The sequence below is a fragment of the Chenopodium album genome, chromosome 16 (assembly GCF_948465745.1).
Source record: "Chenopodium album chromosome 16, dcCheAlbu1.1, whole genome shotgun sequence".
Classification (NCBI taxonomy): domain Eukaryota; kingdom Viridiplantae; phylum Streptophyta; class Magnoliopsida; order Caryophyllales; family Amaranthaceae; genus Chenopodium; species Chenopodium album.
This window is the reverse complement of record NC_137849.1, coordinates 5632367-5652184: the sequence shown is the minus strand read 5'-3', so window position 1 is coordinate 5652184 and position 19818 is coordinate 5632367. Positions and strand designations below refer to the sequence as shown.

The following is a 19818-nucleotide window of genomic DNA, read 5'->3' as shown; positions in this document are numbered from 1 at the left end:
ACTGAACTGAACTGAACTTATTGGAACTGAATTGAAATGAACTGAACTTATTGGAACTGAATTGAAATGAACTGAACTTATTGGAGTTGAACTGAACTGAACTAAATTGAACTGAACTAAAGCTGAAGAAAACAGTCTTGAGTTGTCTCTCTCCTCTTTCCTCGTGGTTTCAGATTGGCGGCGTTGTGGGTTTTAAAGTCGGTGGGTTTCAAACCAGCGGCCTCATGGGTTTCAAATCGGTGGGTTTCAGATCGGGGGATTCGGTGGGTTGGTTGTGTCGGTGTGCTGGATTGTTGGTTTCGGTGTTCGATCGTGGTTTTGTGGGCGCGGGGGTTGTAGATTGTGGTTGCGTTGGTGGTTTCGTGGGTGCGCTAGTGGTTGTAGATCGTGGGTGCGGTGGTGGTTTAGTGGGTGCGATGGTGGTTCTGTGCTACTGGGTGGTGGTGGTGGGTATTTCGGTGCTGCAGGTGGTGCTATTGGTGGTGGGTTATTAGTTTAATTTTAGTTGATTTTTTTTTTGGTTGGATTAATTCTTAAGTGTATGCCCTTATCTTTCATTAACTATACTTAAGATTTTTTGACTTGGGAACTGAAATTTTCCCTTTATTGTGAGTAAATTGGACTGGAGGTAATAGGTATTACTATGTATTATAAGTTTGAAATACTCCGTAGTACGGTATATTGGTGTGTGTACTAGGTTTACAGAAAGAGTAATTAAGTATATATTGAAAGGAGAGTATAAATATTTTTAAAGTATGGAGGATGCCTGACTAGAGCCCAAACCTTACGGTTTTCGGTTTAATATTTACGTGTTAGACACTTAAAAGTGATGGGGAAGAAAGAGTCGACATTTCCTCTAGTAAAACTTGATCGTACTACAACTTTTAAGTTACGAGGTCAAACCTTTACCACTAATCACTGAATCAAGGCCTTATTTAATATACTCCGTATTTACAACACTTAAACACACGATGTTAACCCAAACACTTGTTGTTCCCACTTGCTACCCAAGTATTGTATCAGTAATTGCATATGCAAATCCATAATGGTGTTCCTATATCAATCCTTTAAAATGTAATTCTTACTCCATAAGACATGTATCTACCACAAACATTCTACTAAAAACATGGCGGTGGAAGAGCCAAAAAAACGAATTATTGCTTCTGGTCTGACTTATTTTATAAGATAATCCAAATCCGCGTTACCCAATTCATTTCCTTATAATAATATATTAATATTGCTAGATTTGGCCTTTTTGGACTCACATCACTTTCTAATTCCAGCCTTTCACCAACTCACTCTTTACGCTTTTTTTCCAGCTCACTATCTTAACACTTTTTTTGTATGATATGCATTTCATAAGAACCTTCCTAGTTTTACTTGTTACATGTATAAACTTCTGCTATAAAACCCCTTTGTTCTTCATTCAAATTCATCAACCAACACAAACAAAAACATAACATAATATACACAACAAAAAACATAATATAGTATGGCATTATCATACTCAATTGTCTTAGCCTTTTTCCTTCTAGCTACTCTCATTGCCACTTCTAGAGCTAATTTCAACAATGACTTTGCCATTACTTGGGGTGACGGTCGAGCTAAGATCTTAAACAATGGGGATGATCTAACCCTCTCCCTAGACAAATCCTCCGGTTCGGGTTTCCAATCTACCAACGAATATTTGTTTGGTAAGATTGACATGCAGTTAAAACTCGTACCTGGTAATTCTGCTGGTACTGTCACGGCTTACTATTTATCGTCGATGGGGCCTACCCACGACGAGATAGATTTTGAGTTTTTAGGTAACGTAAGTGGGCAACCTTACACTCTTCATACCAACGTGTTTGCACAAGGCAAAGGTAACCGCGAAAAACAGTTCCACTTATGGTTCGACCCTACTAAAGATTTCCACACTTACTCAATTCTTTGGAATCCCCAAAGAATAGTATTCCTTGTTGATGGAACTCCTATTAGAGAACACAAGAATATGGAATCAAAGGGAATCCCATTCCCTAAGAATCAACCAATGAGGATTTACTCTAGTTTGTGGAATGCTGAAGATTGGGCCACCCAAGGTGGGCGGGTCAAGACCGATTGGGCCCAAGCCCCATTCACTGCTTCATATAGAAACTTTAAAGCTGATGCTTGTGTTTGGGCTTCCGGGTCATCTTCTTGCGGGTCGGGCTCAGTACCCAAATCCGGGTCAGAGTGGTTGACCCAAGAGTTGGATTCAGCTAGTTTGGAAAGAATGAGGTGGGCCCAAAAGAATTACATGGTTTATAATTATTGTGCTGATCTTCCTAGGTTTCCTGAGGGTCTTCCTGCTGAATGCACTGCTACATCTTAAACACAAATAGTCACTCGAAAAAAAAAAAATTGGATTAAATTCTTTATTCTTTGTAGTTGATTAATGTATAATCTATGTGGTGTAAATCAAATTCTTATTAGTAATATTAATATACAAATGTTATTCTCATATTTTGATTTCTTACTCCCTCCGTCCCCGAAAGAACGACCCATTTGGGTTGATTACGCGGGTATTAAGAAAGTTAAATAAAAAGAAGTAAAAGTATATTGAAAAGATAAATTTACATGGTTTTTGTAAAAAAAATAGAGAGAGAAAGTAATAAAATTACATGGAAAATCAAATTTTTATATGGGAAAGCTAATTTTGCACAAATATTGTTGCAAGTTGGTGGGTGTTTTAATGCAAATGGGTCATTCTTTTTGGGACTAAAATTAGGCCAAATGGGTCGTTCTTTCGGAACGGAGGGAGTACTTCTATTTTCTCAATATTTGAGAAACAATTTAGCAGAGTCTTTTAATTCGCTTCATATAAATTGAAAAATATAATTTGTAGATGCCTAATTACACAATGTAATAAAAATGAAAGCACATTTATTTTTACTTAATAATCGTACTTTGAATATAAAACTATTAACTAGTTTTGTATAACGTGTAATGAACAAATTAAAGTTATTATCATCATCATCATTATTACTTTGTAATATGACTTGTGAGTATGTATAGACGTGTGGTGAGTTTGTGACAAAGTATGACTACCAATTTTTTATTGTTGTGGTGTGTTAGGAGGTAATACCCTAATAAGTTTTGAATGACATGGTACTGATTAATGTATGTAAAAGTAACATAGTCCATATTGTACCTCACCACTGTCCATATGAACATTATACTTCTTAATATTGTAATATCACAGTATATATCATTGTCTAGATGAGATTCATATCATGTTATATATGAAGTTTTGTAAGAGGTTGTAAAATGTATGGTATGATATCTTACCACAAGTCTAGATGAGATTTATATCTCATAGATTTATTAAGAGATCGTAATATGTATAGTGTGTGATAGATTGATACCGTACCACATCATTGTCTAGATGAGATAATCGTAATACGTATAGTATTGCGTATGATAGCTTATTAGCTTCATACCATATCATTGTCTAGATGAGATTTATGTTGCGGAGTTTTATAAAAGACAATAATTAGAGTTGAAAAAGGATAACACTTTAAGATCGTGACTTTGGCTTATACAATTTTGGACGCAAAGCCCGTGAAACGATTTGATGATGTCACCATGCATGGAGATTGGCAGAAACTCCACCCACTTGATCTACTATGCATAATGCTATGATCAATTGGATGTCCCGATCCTTGGTGTAGTGGTGATTGGGACTACACTTAATAGGTAGGATCTGTGTTCGATCCCCCGCAATAACAATTGGGAGGGAGTTGGAACCTAACTACCCAAAAATAATCCATGAATCTGGATTAGTCCAAAGAGTAAAGCGGGTAGAACACCGAAAGAAAAAAAATTATGCCTAATGCTATACTTTAGGAGAAATGAAAATTGTTGTTACAACACTTTCCATACTAATTAAATAGTCACGGATATTTTTGTACTTTGAAACAAGACTTTAAATTTGAATTGAATGGGCATAACCGCATTATTTTATTTTATTTATTTTTTTATTTTTTTTTTTTAATTTTTTTTTTTTTTTTGGTGCACACAAGAGGCTAAGCCCCGAGAAAATAAAAACAAAAGACTAAGCAGGAATTAAACGTGGCAAGGCCACACCTATAATATCATCTTGCAAAATACGTCCTAACTTAATAGGAGGGAATTGAATTAACTCGATATTGTTGTTTTGGGTGACCTCTTAATTTGCTAGCCAGTTTGCGGTGAAAATTAGATAATACACCAGGGGTGCACCATGCTCATGGTACACCCGGGTAAATAAAAAAAGGCGGAAAGAACATATAGTGTTTGATAAAAAACATACTTATGTTTGACAAAGAACATACTTATGTTTGACAAAGAACATACCTTTAATATGTTCTTTGAGTGTGAGCAGTGTGTTCTTTAACTAAAATAATATGTTCTTTATATTATACTTATGTTATTTAACATATGTTGATAAACATATATGTTTTTTTGGGTTTAATAATACAAAGTATGTTCTTTGAATTTGGCGTGTATGTTCTTTGAATTTGGCGTGTATGTTCTTTAAGATCGTAGTGACGCCCAAATTCTATTTTTATTATCATATGTCATATTTAAATTACTTTTGTTATCATATGTTCTTTGAGTTTGATTAGTGTGTTATTTAGGTATTTTCTATATGTACTTTACAATATAAATTATGTTCTTTTAACTTATGTTATTTTGAAATTTGATATTGAAATCTTAAATTATTTTTAATTGAAAATAATATTAGAGTGTAAATTATTATGGAAAGTTGAATTTTTTTTTGGAGAGATAGAAAACTAATTTTTGGGGAAATGATATCTTTGGTAAGGATTTTTTAAGAGGTGATCAACATTGGCATGACTTGCATCCCGACCCGATCCGGCCCGAAATAGTGCTTGAAAAAAGCCCGAAAACCCGCTACTTTTCTACGGGCTTGGGCACGAGAAATTATGATATGGCCTAGCCCTACTCGATTTTTTTATCACCTCTAAATTTTTTCCGTTAATAATGTGTAATTTTTCAGAAAATTTTATTAAGTTTTTATCTCATTCTTTTTATTATATCTTTATGTTCTTTGGCAATGCATGCTTTTGTCAAATACAAACATGTTCTTTGTCAAATACATGTATGTTCTTTAAGAAACACGGGATGTTCTTTCCGCCTTTTTTTTATTAATCCGGGTGTACGATGAGCACGTACACCCGTGTGTATAAACCACGGATTAAGTTTGCGGCTCTATTTGCTTCGCGATAAATGTGAATGATTTGCACCTGCCAGTTAGTATCATCTATGAGCTGCTTGCAATGTCTTATGATGTGGTAGCCCTGGCCTCGGTGGATTTCCTCATTATTTATTGCCGACCCCACCAATTGGCTATCCACTTGAACTTGGATTTTAGCAGCATGCATTCTTCTTGCCAATTCTAGAGTATCTAGACCATATTCGATAGCCTTTAGTTCAGCCATAAAGGCATTGCACGAACCAATCTTAAGCGCAAAAGCATGTATCAGTCTCCCTGTATAATGACTTAACATGATACTAGACTTTAAATTGTCACACAGTTAATGTAATTAGAGGTATCTAAAATTGACCTGATCCGACTAAATCTAACTTAACCTAAAAGTGACCTAATTTAAAATTTGAATTGTATGGGCATAATGACTTAAAATGATTTAAACCCGAATCAGACCCAACCCAACTAAAAACCTAATCGAACTTGACACAATAATCTGAACTGAAATCTTTAATTTACATACATTAGAAATGAATACAGGCATGTACATGTATAACAGTTACACATACTCACAAATTATTGGCTCATTGGTAGATTTTTCTTAACTTAAGATTGTAAAGATTTGGGGTTCGAATCCTATCAAATGATGGTGCTTGGGGGGTAGGGATTCCCTTACCTCTCTTTTACTCCCAAAATTCTAAGTGCTTGACCTACAAACACTTTATTAAAAAGATCGTGATAGTCGAGGTCTGATCAAAATCCTACTTACCAAAATAAAATAAAATAGACCAGCTACACATAGCCTCAAAATATTGGTGGCCCAAAATTATGGAAATTTTAATTAAAGGGTATAAAACTTTTTGTTGATGGATATGTTGCAGTTTGCAAGCTGTTTGATTCATGTAGTGGTCTCTTATCCTAGGTTTCTAGTGCCCCAAAATCCAGCTAACAGTTTAGTATGCACTCGTTATGCTTTTGCACTTTTTCCAGCTAACAATCTAATAAGCTGCCACACTTCACTTTCCACTCCATCTCAGATTTCCCCTTTTATTTTCAATATAATTAGATTTGTATTGATTAATTTAAGAGGATAAGAACTCATCAAAATATCATCCCTTACTATTTTAATCATTAATGTTTTCCTACTCTCATAAACTTTATTACTTGTAGCATTATTATGATGGAAACTCCTTTACGACCCCATGGGATTATTATATACCAACCAATACTTAACTCACCTGATAATTTTCGTAATATAAACCTCTTAGTCCTTTATGTAACACCCCGACCCCAAACAAATTAGGGAGGGGCCTATTGTCACGAAATGCGCATCGAGGGCCAACAACTATCCCCACAGACCAACACAAGTCCTTCCGGCGCATTTTGTCCTCACTCATGCGCACCCCGGGAAAACTTCCCAGGAGGTCACCCATCCCAAGACTACTCCCAGCCAAGCACGCTTAACTATGGAGTATTCTTAGCATATGAGCTCCCTAAAAAGAAGATGCATCTTGTTGATATGAGTACTTATCAAACTCCTTTAAAGCAATCATGAGAGATATTACACTTTAAATGGTTGATTAGCTTTTAATGAGCCAAGTCACACTTACCATGAGAGTGATGTTTGGTCAGTATCCCCGTTACCATTAAAAAGAGATATTTTATTTGTTTAATATAATTAAGCCTTGTATCGAACTATAAATAATAATTTTAACAAATTATTTAAATTAGAAATTGAGCCTCACGTATGACTATTATGTACATGTACAACCTAAGTATTCTTTTTTTTTTTTTTTTTTTTGGTGTAACACCCTAAGTATTCTAAGATAAAATACTTTTCTTGTAATAAAAATAAAATAAAAAATGAAATACTTTTATCCTCGCACGTACTTGACAAAGCACTTCAATAATCTTATTCACAATAAGTAAAAACTACTTTTATTAGAATTATATATTTTAAACAAATATATATGAAGTGATAAATTAAAATATTTCATTTAAAAAACAGAAGTGAAAGTATTAGTATTATTACCCTACCAAATGATAATTAAAACAACATACTATAATTTCTTCTGTCTCGGCTCTTTTTATGGTTACATTCTGACTTTGGTGGTCAACGTTTAAAAATACTGACTAGAAAGTACACTATTATAAAGATCATATGAGGTGGGATGTTGCTGGATTTTTCTTGAAATGGATTTTCAAAATATTAACTTTTTAAAATTTTTTACTCTAATTATATTGAATATATACGTGGTCAAAGATGTGTATTGGAGACCACAAATATCAAAGTGTAACCATAGAAAAGAGACAAAAGGAGTAGTATTATATAAGCGGTGTTAAAAGCTATTAAAAAATTGTTAAAACTAACTCGACCATAAGTAACTTGTCGCCCCATCGATTTAAAATTTGATCTACATAGGCATGTTGATTCAATATGATTCAAAATCTTTATCATACAATCAACCTAAATCGACTTGATGCAAACACGACCAATGACCCGAATTAGCACCTCTTATAAAATAATACTCCATAATCCTCTTTGTAAGACAATTATTTTAAATTACGGTATCGAATTACGAAGTACGTATTGTACTATTTTTCTTTGAAATCCTTAGATCCGCGTTAACAATTAATTATTAAATTAAAAGCTGTTTGCAAGCTGTTAGAGTGCTTGACTGATGTACCAAAATCCAGCTTGCTAGCCATTACTACACTCACCTAATCCTACAGCTCATTTTTCACTTACCAAATCTACTCACTTCATCACAACTTTCCTATCAAACACCCCTATATATAACTCCCTCTTCTTCATTTCAAATATCAAAAACAATTTATCCCACAAAAAAAACATTGACACAAAAAAAAAAAAAAAAAATGGCAACCTCAAAATTTGTTTACATTATACTTTTCTTAGCCACTTTTATTGCCACTTCTAAGGCCAACTTCAACAATGAGTTTACCATTACTTGGGGAGATGGTCGAGGTAAGGTCCTCGGCAACGGGGACGATCTCACCCTCTCCCTAGACAAATCCTCGGGTTCGGGTTTTCAGTCTAAAAACGAGTATCTATTTGGTAAAATCGATATGCAGTTAAAACTCGTACCCGGTAACTCTGCTGGTACTGTCACTGCTTACTATCTATCGTCGATGGGGCCTACCCACGACGAGATAGATTTCGAGTTTTTAGGTAACGTAAGTGGGCAACCTTACACTCTTCATACCAACGTGTTTGCACAAGGCAAAGGTAACCGCGAAAAACAGTTCCACTTATGGTTCGACCCTACTAAAGATTTCCACACTTACTCAATTCTTTGGAATCCCCAAAGAATAGTATTCCTCGTTGATGGAACTCCTATTAGAGAACACAAGAACATGGAATCAAAGGGAATCCCATTCCCTAAGAATCAACCAATGAGGATTTACTCTAGTTTGTGGAATGCTGAAGATTGGGCCACCCAAGGTGGGCGGGTCAAGACCGATTGGGCCCAAGCCCCATTTACTGCTTCATATAGAAACTTTAAAGCTGATGCTTGTGTTTGGGCTTCCGGGTCATCTTCTTGCGGGTCGGGCTCAGTACCCAAATCCGGGTCAGAGTGGTTGACCCAAGAGTTGGATTCAGCTAGTTTGGAAAGAATGAGGTGGGCCCAGAAGAATTACATGGTTTATAATTATTGTGCTGATCTTCCTAGGTTTCCTCAAGGTCTTCCTGCTGAATGCACTGCTACATCTTAGAAACATTTTAGTGATCAAATTTTTATTTAGTGTTAGTTAATTAATTCATTTATTCTTTTAATCAATGTATTGTACTGTAATCAGTGATTTGGAAATGTTAAATATGAATATTTTTGAAAATTGGGAAGTTTGTCATTGGAATGGTAAAGATTATTCGTTTGGAACAAATTGAAGTATTAAATCCACTAGCTTGCTAATTGAAAAAAGTATTAAATCCACTAGTTACAGGATTACAGAAGCAAATATACCAAGAATTTTGCTAAATCGAGGTTAATTAATTATACCAAGAATTTTAATTAAATCGAGGATAATTTGTATTGGAGTGTATCACGATTATGTATATTTGGAGTGTTGGGGGGGGGGGGGGGGGGGGGAGGAGGGGGAGGGGTCGCATTGTGATATTGAGCCATTCAATTCTTATTAGTTGTTCGTGTGTGTGGCCGGGGGGCGGGGTGTTTCACATTGTGATATTAACACATTCGACTCTTATTAGTTGCTCGTGTTGGGGGGTTCTGGGGGTCACGTGATATTGAGAAATTCGATTCTTATTAGTTACTCTAGTTGCGTATGTGATATAAAACTTTTCATTGTTGTACATAATGTGAAACAGGATTGGATTTTCTTTTCTTACTAGTTGCTCTAGTTGTGTATGTGATATAAAACTTTTCATTGTTGCACATAATATGAAACAGAATTGGATTTTCTTTAACTGCTACCATATGAAAATATTGAGTACTGCTAGTGAACCTAGTGATATTAATGGGCTTGTATTTCTTTGGTTGCATAAATCTAATAATATTTGACAAAAGCTTGTACATAGTTACAAATCTTAAGACTTAACTACAATTAATCTATATTCTAGTATGTAAAAGCAAGCCAAACTATATATGAACAATTCTACTAATGATACAATTACATACTGTATGTAAGCAGCCTCGAAAAATCGTGTTATCTTCTCTGGAAGTTGAAGGCCTTGAGAGAATAGGCGTAAACCACAGCAAACAGAACATTTATCCCTAGGATTACACCAGCAACAGGTCCCAAAAAGTCACGCTTATAACCAAAATAGCTGTGCAAAAATTCCTTCACTGTAGGATTTCCAGGAACATCTTGGAGGCGGTCACCTATACCGTTGTAGTCACCAAATTGTGAGACTAACAAACCGTACAAGCTCCACGCTATGGGGCATCCCCAGTAGTACCATCTCCACCATACCGGCATTCTCTGTGGGAAGGGAATTTTTGTAAGATAATGTACAAAAGTATGATATAAAATGGACTTGATTTGATAATAATCGCTAACATAACGTTATGTATGGAAGTGAACTTACTGGTCTTGGGATAAGAAATCCGGAGAAAAGATTCCATACTCCGTAGAAGGCAGAGGAAATGATAGCAGACACGCTTGCATTTGGGGTTAGACCAACACACATCATGCCGTAGTATGTGAAGTATAGCAAGGTGAAGAACATGAAGAAAATGTACCAAAAGAACTTGGCTAGAGTCCACTCAAATCCCATCATAGCATATACTATCACACCATAGAAGATTGTTTGGCAGAAAGTGTAAGGAAGCTCAATGATAACCTGTATTACCAGTTTCGAAACATGATTAGCAGAGGTTTAGTATCCTTAGTTTAGTAGGAACTAATCACAAACCAAGAACAAAGAAACAGAATTTCTAGTTGTACCTGTGCAAAGGCATAAGGCAAAGCAGCATACATTCCTGCTGCTCTTTCCCGGTAAAAAACTGTCCTTTCGACGAACACAACTGGCTGAACCCCTGAGGAGTTCTGAATACCAAGAAAAAGAACGGCGGTATACATAGAACCCATTGCATTGAAAAGGCTTTGTTGAGTTTCCCTGCAATATTTCCAAATATTAGCTAAGTAGTAATTCATACTTGTCGATCTAAAATAGAACTGTAGCTTATTATTCAGGGAAAGAGAAATTTTCAATTTAAGTACCTGTTACTCCCAATCTTCCAAAATATGGATCCAAACATAACTCCCACAAATGATGCAAAAAGGAGCCTCATTGCGGTGTACATTGTGTTTCGCCAATATGAACAATGTAGTTTCCATAAACAAGCCACAAATTGGGATATGAACGATTGTGAGTATTGAGTAGGGAAGTACAAGTCCTTTGATCCTGGAATTGGTACACTAAGTTCTGTTATCAATGCCTTGCTGCTCCTGAAGTATAAATAAAATTTTAGCTGATTGAAATAATGACATAATCATAACTGTGCTATTCAGATGAGTTACCTATAAATATCGGAATTCTTGTATATTTCAGCAAAGTCAACACCAAGTGCAGTTTCTTGAGCCATTGATGTTACCTCCAACATCCAAGTTGCTGGATTATAACCCTCTTTGATCTTTTGAACACCATTGATCGCCTTTATTCAATAAAAGTGACTCGTTAGATCAATGTCAGCAGAGTAGCAACTTGTGCCACACTAGAGGCAAGTTTTTAATTCCCTTACCTCAAAGTATTTGATAAGTTGGACACCATGGCGGCCTAATTGACCAAAATATATCTGCTGTCCACCTCGCTTGAGCAGTAGCAACTGCGAAAATTTAATAGAAAATTTTGAGTCTACTTGGTTTCTTAAGCTAAAATGGAAGTAAAATTTTCGGTTCTTTTAGAATCAAACCTCATCAAAAGCATCAAAAATGTCAATGCTAGGCTGATGGATTGTGCAAACCACTGTTCGTCCTGTATTAACTGTGTTTCTGACAGTCCTCATTACAATGGCAGCAGCTCTAGCATCAAGCCCCGAAGTTGGCTCATCCATGAAGATTATAGATGGGTTGGCAACAAGCTCTACTGCAATTGTAAGCCTCTTTCTCTGCTCAGTTGAGAGACCATCTACTCCCGGAAGTCCTACAAGTGCATGCCTTAAAGTGTCTAGCTCTACAAGTTCCATGACCTCCTCTACAAACATCTGCAACATATTTTCATCGTCAGGCATTTATATTTCACTAACATTATGATCATTCCCCACTTGTGGGATTAAGGCTTTGATTGATTGATATAACAATATGATCATTATGTGAAGGGAACAAGGCCTTAAATTTTCCATATAATTAAAATTTAAATTTTATACTGTACCTCTCTTTTTGATGCATCTACTTCAGAGGACAACCGAAGCCAGGCAGAAAATATCAAGGACTCATGAAGTGTGAGATGAGGAGAATGAATATCAGCCTGCTCACAGTATCCAGAAACTCGGGCAAAGGTTTCTTGCTTCTTTGGGTACCCCGATATTCTGACATCTCCATCGATATATCCACCAGTTTTCCTTCCAGCTAGCACATCCATGAGGGTGGTCTTTCCAGCACCACTCACACCCATAAGTGCTGTCAACACTCCTGGTCTAAAAGCACCACTCACACCCTTTAGGAGTTCTAGTCGGTCCTCAGTGACACCTTGTGCTTTCATTTCCTGAAAAGATCAATATACATGTATTTGACAACAATTAGACAGGGAAGATCAAAATCACAATTCAAGTGATAAAAAAATTCTCATAATGTTGTAAAAGAGAGAGAGATTACAGGAGGCATGTCTACTGAATATCTGATTTCATCGAAGGTAACAGAAAGAGGTTCAAAAGGCAAAACCATCCCTCTTTTCGAGTTTTCATTAGCTTGTTCTTGAATCTCTACTCTCCTTTCTGTATAATAGAGAAAAAAATAAAAAGATTGAGTTATAGTCATTAAGATCAGATGCATACATAATTCTATAAATTATTTTAAGGTAATGGACTAACGTGAACGTGAGGATCTCCTTTTGCTGGAAGACATCTCAATAGCTCGACCAGTTAAATTAGCTTGTTTTTCTACCAAATCCTCTTCAGATAACATTGCTTGAGGTTTCCCAAGAGCTGCAATCAAGAAATCATATTTATACAGATAATTCACAATCACATGTATCTTGTGAAACTGGTTCTGTTCTTTTAGCTTAAAATACAAAAAGATTACAGGACATTAAATATAAATAAGCTCTATCCAAGTTCATCACAGCTAACTTAAGCTCACACTGGTTCAAACTAGCGCCAATAAGTTCACTAAGAAAAAAGTTCAGATAAGGGCTTTCAAGTGAAATACAAAGCCTGAAAGATACAGAGACAAAAGACTTACGATTCAAATATGTTAGAGTCCACGTATAGAACAGATTCAACAGCAGCACGTATCCTACAAGTGCTGCAAGTCCAATCCAATACCAATATGCATGGGTATACACCCCACGAGACCTCAAGACCTGTATTCCTAAAGATGAATCGCTCCAACTATGGCCTAGGAATTCATTAACGTTAAGTGCATTCTGTCCGTACATCAGTGGAGATATCCAGTAGCCCCATATCCACCATTTCTTTACATTTTCTAAGATAAAAAAACACAGAATAATTAAGTTTTCAGTCTTATGATATAATCACCAATTAAACATAAATAAAAACCCTTAAGAAAAACATACTTCGAGATATAATGAATCCACCCAACACAATAAGAGTAACCAGAGCACCGGTGCCAAATGTGTTAGCCAAAATCATGTTTCTTCCAACTCCTGCATTAAATCTAAACAACGCCGAAGCCATCTGGTGAACACCTAAGAGGATGAGGTACTGTTTAAAACACCTTCCCACATTGGAGTCATAGCCAATGACATAGTAAGTTATTACTATCCAAATGGCCGTTTCTATAATAGCTATTGGTATTTTGAGAACCCATGAGGGTATGGCATACGCCCAAGCAGGATAAAATCGCAAGTCTCTTTGCTTATAGAAGACTGGGAGCTTCACAATTGCTAATGCCATCTCAGCAAACCCATTGAAAAGGATTTGAATTTGAGCAAAGAAAAGTGCACCCATGAAAATCATTCCATCTTGAACATTTCTTCTATGCATATGAGACCTCAAGAACAATGTTGCAGTGATTAGTGCCGTCAGAACGAGCTGTAAAGACAAGGATCACTTAATCAGCTAAGCTAATAAATCATGCAAATGAAAAATTTTGAAGCAAAATGAAATAGAAGTGGAATTTTCTAAAGAAAAGTAAAAGTGTGGCGAGATGTTATCGTGTAGTTACTTACTTGAAAGGCCTTAAAGATGTAGACAAATTTGTTTCTCTTCATCAACAAAGCTTCTCTAGACATGCATGCTTTAAACAATTCTCTTTTACCAAGGCCAAATGTCTCTGTTGTTAAGGCTGCAGGATGGCTTTTCGACTTGTCAAATGGAATGGAAAGCTCGCTGGCAAGTTTCCTTCCAACATGGAATGATTGAAAAGCTTCTGCAAACTCCTTAACAGTCACAAAGGTATAAGGTTCATTCTCACGACACCAATATTGTTCTTGATCTTTCCTTGATGTAACCTGTTGAAAATGAAAAAGATCCCCAAATCAAAATAAGGCCTTCTTCTCTTTTAACTAACAAAAATGTTTGGTAAAATCCATTTTAAATGGTATAAATAAATTGGTATTTTAATCATGTCACAGGAAGAATTATATTACTTCTTGTAAAAAGTCAGCAACTCCCTTTCTCTGAGGACACTTGAAGCCCATGAATTCAAAGAACTCTAGAACATATTCTCGAGGACCTTGATACACGATTTGTCCATCAGCAACAAGTATTATATCATCAAAGAGGTCATATGTCTCAGGAGCAGGTTGGAGGAGAGAAATGAGAGCAGTTCCTTTAAGAATATGGATGGATTGCCTGATTGAATTGACAATCTGATATGTTGTAGAACTGTCCAAACCAGTCGATATTTCATCCATGAAAAGTGCTTTTGCTGGCCCAACCAGCATTTCTCCTGTATCATCATAATACAAACGCTAAGTTACTTATTTGTAGCAGAAGACAAAGATTACAATGACAAAATCAAAGATCATCAAGGAGAGAATCAATAGTTAGTGGTGAATGCTAAACAGCCTTTGCTCATACCGGTGGTAAGTCGTTTTCTTTGTCCTCCAGAGATACCCCTTATCATTTCATTTCCCACCATAGTATCAGCACAGATATCAAGTCCCAAAATCTGTTTAAGCAGACAGAACCCAAATGATCAGATTTTGATTTTTTTATCAACTCAATGAAAGTTACAAGTATATCAGACCAATTCTAAGACTGAGCTATTACCTTGAGAATGTATTCAGTGACTACACTCGCCTCCTGCCCCTCAATTGCTGCTGCCTAATGATCAAAACAAAGAAGCTTAAGAAAGTCGAATCCTATTATCCTAACAAGAACTGTTTGCTGTGCTTTTGGTGCATAACAAATATTTACAAGGTGATTGCAGCAAAAGAAAAGAAACTTTTCCCATGTTCCCTCAAAAATGGGGACCATGTTGAACTTCTTACCTTCATGTAGACATCAATATCAGCATCTGGCTTAATATTGGCTTCCTTTTCTCTTCTTGACAACTCTACCAGCATATCTGTATGTAACGAACACATTCCAATTTTACTAATTAGTTCTGCTGCTTCCAAGTTGTTATGAAAAATGATCATTGCTAACATCATAAACTAACCATAATTTGTTCCAACCCCTTGAACTCTTGCTGAAAAAGCTAAAGTTTCTCTGACTGTCATCTCTCCAATGTGAAGATCATGTTGACTGATATATGCTGAACTCCTTTGTGGAACAAACTCATTCATTGTGTGTCCGTTATAGGTGACATTTCCCGAAAACTACAGTTCCATGAATATACAGACAGAAAAATAGCTAAATATTTTGAGGAGAAAAATAAAAATTATGAACTAGAAGCCATTTGTGGAAGATACAGGATTACTGTGAAGTCTAACCTTAAGATCTTTGGCAAGTTTACCAGCCAATGCTAGCAGCAAAGTAGTCTTTCCAGAGCCAGGAGGGCCTAGAAGTAATGTCAACCTGCAAAGAATTTTGATATGAGATCGTCCCTAAATAATAAGCCACATTTATACTTTAGGTTATTCCATTACGGCAGGAAACTTCCTGAATATGACGAGTTAAACCTTAAGACTTTCCCATATTACCCCTAATGCTGCCTTTATGTCATTATTCCAAACAAAGTGAAGGATAATTTTGGTATCATAATTAAATTCTACAAAAGGACCCTCGATCAAATGTGGCCTATTATATAGAGACAACGACAGTAAATTGAATTCAACTGCTCATAATTACTTTCAACTTATGATGAGCATGCAAATCAACTTACCTGCCAGGCTTAATATGTCCACTGACATTATGAAGAATTGTGAATGGTTTTCTCCTGTTTGGTAGAATATGGAGAAGATTTAAGAAACCCTGGAAGACATTCCGTGAAAAATGGCACAAAAATTATTACATAATTAACTCAAAGAGAAAATAAAGAATCCAGAAGATGAAAATTATAAATATAAAAAAGAAAGAAAAAATCTCAACCAAATAAAAAATCAAGAAACAATTAGTTACCTCAATTGTATTGGTGAAGAAATTCAATACAGAAGGCAAACCTCTGCTTCCCACTAAAACTTGTGCATCAACATTCAAATTCTCATATCTTACTTCAATTGTGGGGATTTCAATTCCAACTCTGATTACAGAAAATGTATGATTCAACTTAGCAATAACTCTAAACAAGTGAACTTAAACATGAACTTTAAAAGTAGGTCTTTTTAACATAAAACATTATGATATTCTTTCTCAAAAAGGACTAAAATTTATTGCTTGTTGAAGTAATAGTTACACACAAACCAAAATTGCAACAACAATGAAATGTGTAAACTAGAGAAATTCACATAAGCCTAAGACTTGATAGTCGTTTAGTCAATGGCATTGGGTTGTGTCTGGTAGGTCTAATTGTGATGGTTATGGTCCAAAGCCATCCCACTATTTGTTGTTGTGCTTGAAGTTGGGCTTCAACCTAGTCTATAGGTCAGTGGTGTCATCCTTTAAAATAAGTATTTAAGATACACATTTATGTATAACTTAACATTAGTATTATTATAAAAAGAAGAGTTTAAAATAAAAACGCATCTGGATCCCAAGGCTATTATTGCTAACGCATGTGCTCATTTGAGAGAGCTCCAAGTGAGTTAATAAGTCAAATAATAACCTTAGTTGTAGCATGCATATGGTGCAACCGGTTAAGTAAGAGAACCGTGGAATGCTATCTATGCCATTGGGCCAGCATAAGGTGCTAGCCCATGTAGTGCCATGCCCATCTCAAAGATCGTTGGCCCAATCAAGATAGCAGCCTTGGCTCACTAATCACTACATGGTTAATCTGTTTTGGTTTGGGTCAGGTCAAGTTAGGTCATACTGGATCATACCAAGGCCCATGCCATTGTTCCTCAGGTAGTATAGTCAATTATTCTTGGATTCTTAACCAACGCAAAGAAAGAACACTAAGCATAAAATACCGAAAAAGTCAATTTCATGTCACATCTGATCTTGTCACATTATTTAAAAATCTTTTATGAATTGACCCATCAGAAAATTTCAATTGGTTTATGACAATCTTTTATTATGCTCTTACAATGAGCCAAAGATGGGGTCGTTAATGATGAATTGAATGAAGTTAATTGCTTAAGTAATATACAATTTTTAGAAAAGGCCCAACGATCACATTAATATAAAACCCTTAACTTCTCAATCAGAATACGATATTCTTACTAACCTAAACTATTTTAAATTCTTACATTGGACAAAAAATGTGAATGTTCATTAACTTATTTATAAGACTTATAACTCATACGATACTAATTGAAGAGAAAATCTTGTAAACATCATTTGCCTTTTTACCCTCCTTTAAATTGACTTGTCAAAATGTGTGAATTTTACTTTTTCTTTGTCGACTAGTCTAAATTTGATCCAAATGTATACTATTTATTGTTACAATGCGTGTAATATACAAGAATACAACTAATTAGGCAATCAATAAAAGATTGCAAAGCTAAGATGATGTAGAGTAGTAGGATAGAGTATCAAGGTAGATGAATGACATTTAGAGAATCAAGGAGAAATCGAAATCTGCATGATATTAAAAAATTATTTACCATGATACGCTCAATCTTCATTAATTCAAAATTTGTTATTAAAAAAAACTAAAATAATCAACTTTTAACCTTTCTCAAAAATTTTGTCACCTCAAAATATACATTACTAAACAGACTTTGTATAATGCAAAAATGCAAGTGTCACAAAGATACTACTAATGTTAGTAACATAAAATAAAATGTGCGACAATACTTTCACTGTCTTACTAGCCCGTAAGTTGTTTACGAGATCTCAACGTAAAATCCGAAAAAGAAACACAGAGACAAGAGACATACCTATCAATGCGTTGTCTGAGCCTAAGCAAGAAGTTCTCATTATCTTCTTCAGCAGTTTTAACAAGCCTTTCTAAGAGCTCTCTTTTATCATCAAAACCAAGTCTATTAACATCAATTTCTCTAGCAGGACCAGCTATATCAGTCAAAATACCTTTCCTAACTCGATTATAAGTTGGTAATCTCTCAATTGCAGCCCATTTTAATGCTTCTTCATCGTCTTCGTCTCGAGTCGATGTCGAAAATACTTCCCTTCCACTATTTCTCCACACTGCTGATGAATTTCTCCCTATTCTTGCACTTGCTACTCTGTATAACTCTGCTGCACTAGTTGCCTCCATTTGTTAGAAAAAATGGACGGAAAAATGTAAAAATCAAAAAAAAATTGTTGGGACTTTTTTTTTTGGCAATCTAAATAAAACCCAGATAAAAAGATTTGATTTTTTGTAGATATAATCAATACCCAGAAAATTTTGGGACAACCCCAGAAAATGTTGCCCTGTTATAAATTATAATACAAAAAAAGCTAGTTTTTAGCTGAATTTGTGTGTATTTTTATGCAAAATAGTGACTTTTTATACCCAATGTTAAGCGTTGAATGTTTCAGGAAAGATTATAATTTTTTAAGAAGATTAAAAAAAAAAAACTATGATGTAATTGTCAAATGAAAGGGGATGATATTATATTTATAATAATAAGATGGCCAAATTTGACTATTGACATATTCTGGGTTTTTAATCAACTCTATGAATGATACTCTGTAGTTTTCATGCCTCAAGTAATTAAAATAAATGGTTTAAGACCATGGAATTTTCCAATTGTTTGACATTTGAAATTCAATAGTTTTATCTTAAAAAAAATACTACTCTGTAGTATTTACTTGTATAAAATAGAGAACTAGAGAAGTGCAAAAAATTAAAAAAATAAAATAAAATAAAATAAAATAAAAAGTAGCTGGAAATGTGGAACTTGACCCAATGACTGGCGTTTCACCGTTTTCTAGTTTAGTTCATTTAGCTAGCTTGTCAAGTTCAAAAAAAAAGCTAGCTTGTCAAGTTCAAAAAAAAGTTGATTTTATTCTCTTCTAATACTTGTAAATTGGTTTACTACAACATTGTGATTATTTTAATACTTGGATTTTATCAGTAGTTAACGGATTAGAATTTAGGATTTTTTTAAAATCAATAGATTAGTGACGTGTTTACATGATGGGCCTTACTAACGAATTTCATAAAAGAATCCTTTTTTTTCCACAAGAATCTGTTAAGTGTTTTGTGAAATTTAATTTTTTTTTTTTTTTTTTTTTTGTAATATAATAAAAGTTTTAAATTTTGTGGTGTTATAATCAAATTTCCACAATTTTTTGGTGTTAATAAGTCAAAAAATCCTAAAAAATATTTCAAGGTCCATGAGTTAAATGAACATGATTGTGACCAAGGCAATACTTGGCTTAAACTGTTTTTGGTTTATTTAATTTTGTCTGAATTTTTTTATGTTATATTATGTCAATTTTATTTTTATTTTATTTTTTAGAAAGAATTTTATGTCAATTTTATTATTT

At 34.8% G+C, this 19818-nt stretch overlaps 1 protein-coding gene and 2 pseudogenes across 1 annotated transcript; 2 read left to right on the top strand and 1 right to left on the bottom strand.

Moving 5' to 3' along the window:
- The first annotated feature begins 1421 nt into the window (after positions 1-1421).
- LOC145584769 (putative xyloglucan endotransglucosylase/hydrolase protein 23 pseudogene) lies at positions 1422-2482 on the top strand (annotated as a pseudogene).
- Positions 2483-8064: 5582 nt separating this feature from the next.
- LOC145584768 (putative xyloglucan endotransglucosylase/hydrolase protein 23 pseudogene) lies at positions 8065-9056 on the top strand (annotated as a pseudogene).
- A 616-nt stretch (positions 9057-9672) lies between these two features.
- On the bottom strand, positions 9673-19463 carry LOC145586166 (pleiotropic drug resistance protein 1-like). The gene is made up of 22 exons (XM_081642915.1): positions 18261-19463; positions 16399-16519; positions 16163-16251; positions 15771-15855; positions 15497-15656; positions 15327-15403; positions 15106-15159; positions 14914-15004; positions 14481-14782; positions 14061-14342; positions 13446-13923; positions 13112-13354; positions 12742-12855; positions 12527-12645; positions 12084-12416; positions 11626-11916; positions 11455-11538; positions 11234-11367; positions 10934-11161; positions 10658-10829; positions 10299-10553; positions 9673-10192 (listed from the first exon to the last, which is right to left on the bottom strand). The coding sequence occupies exons 1-22, from the start codon at positions 18596-18598 to the stop codon at positions 9917-9919; spliced, it is 4326 nt and encodes a 1441-aa protein (XP_081499041.1). The 5' UTR covers positions 18599-19463; the 3' UTR covers positions 9673-9916.
- Between the last annotated feature and the right edge of the window lie 355 nt (positions 19464-19818).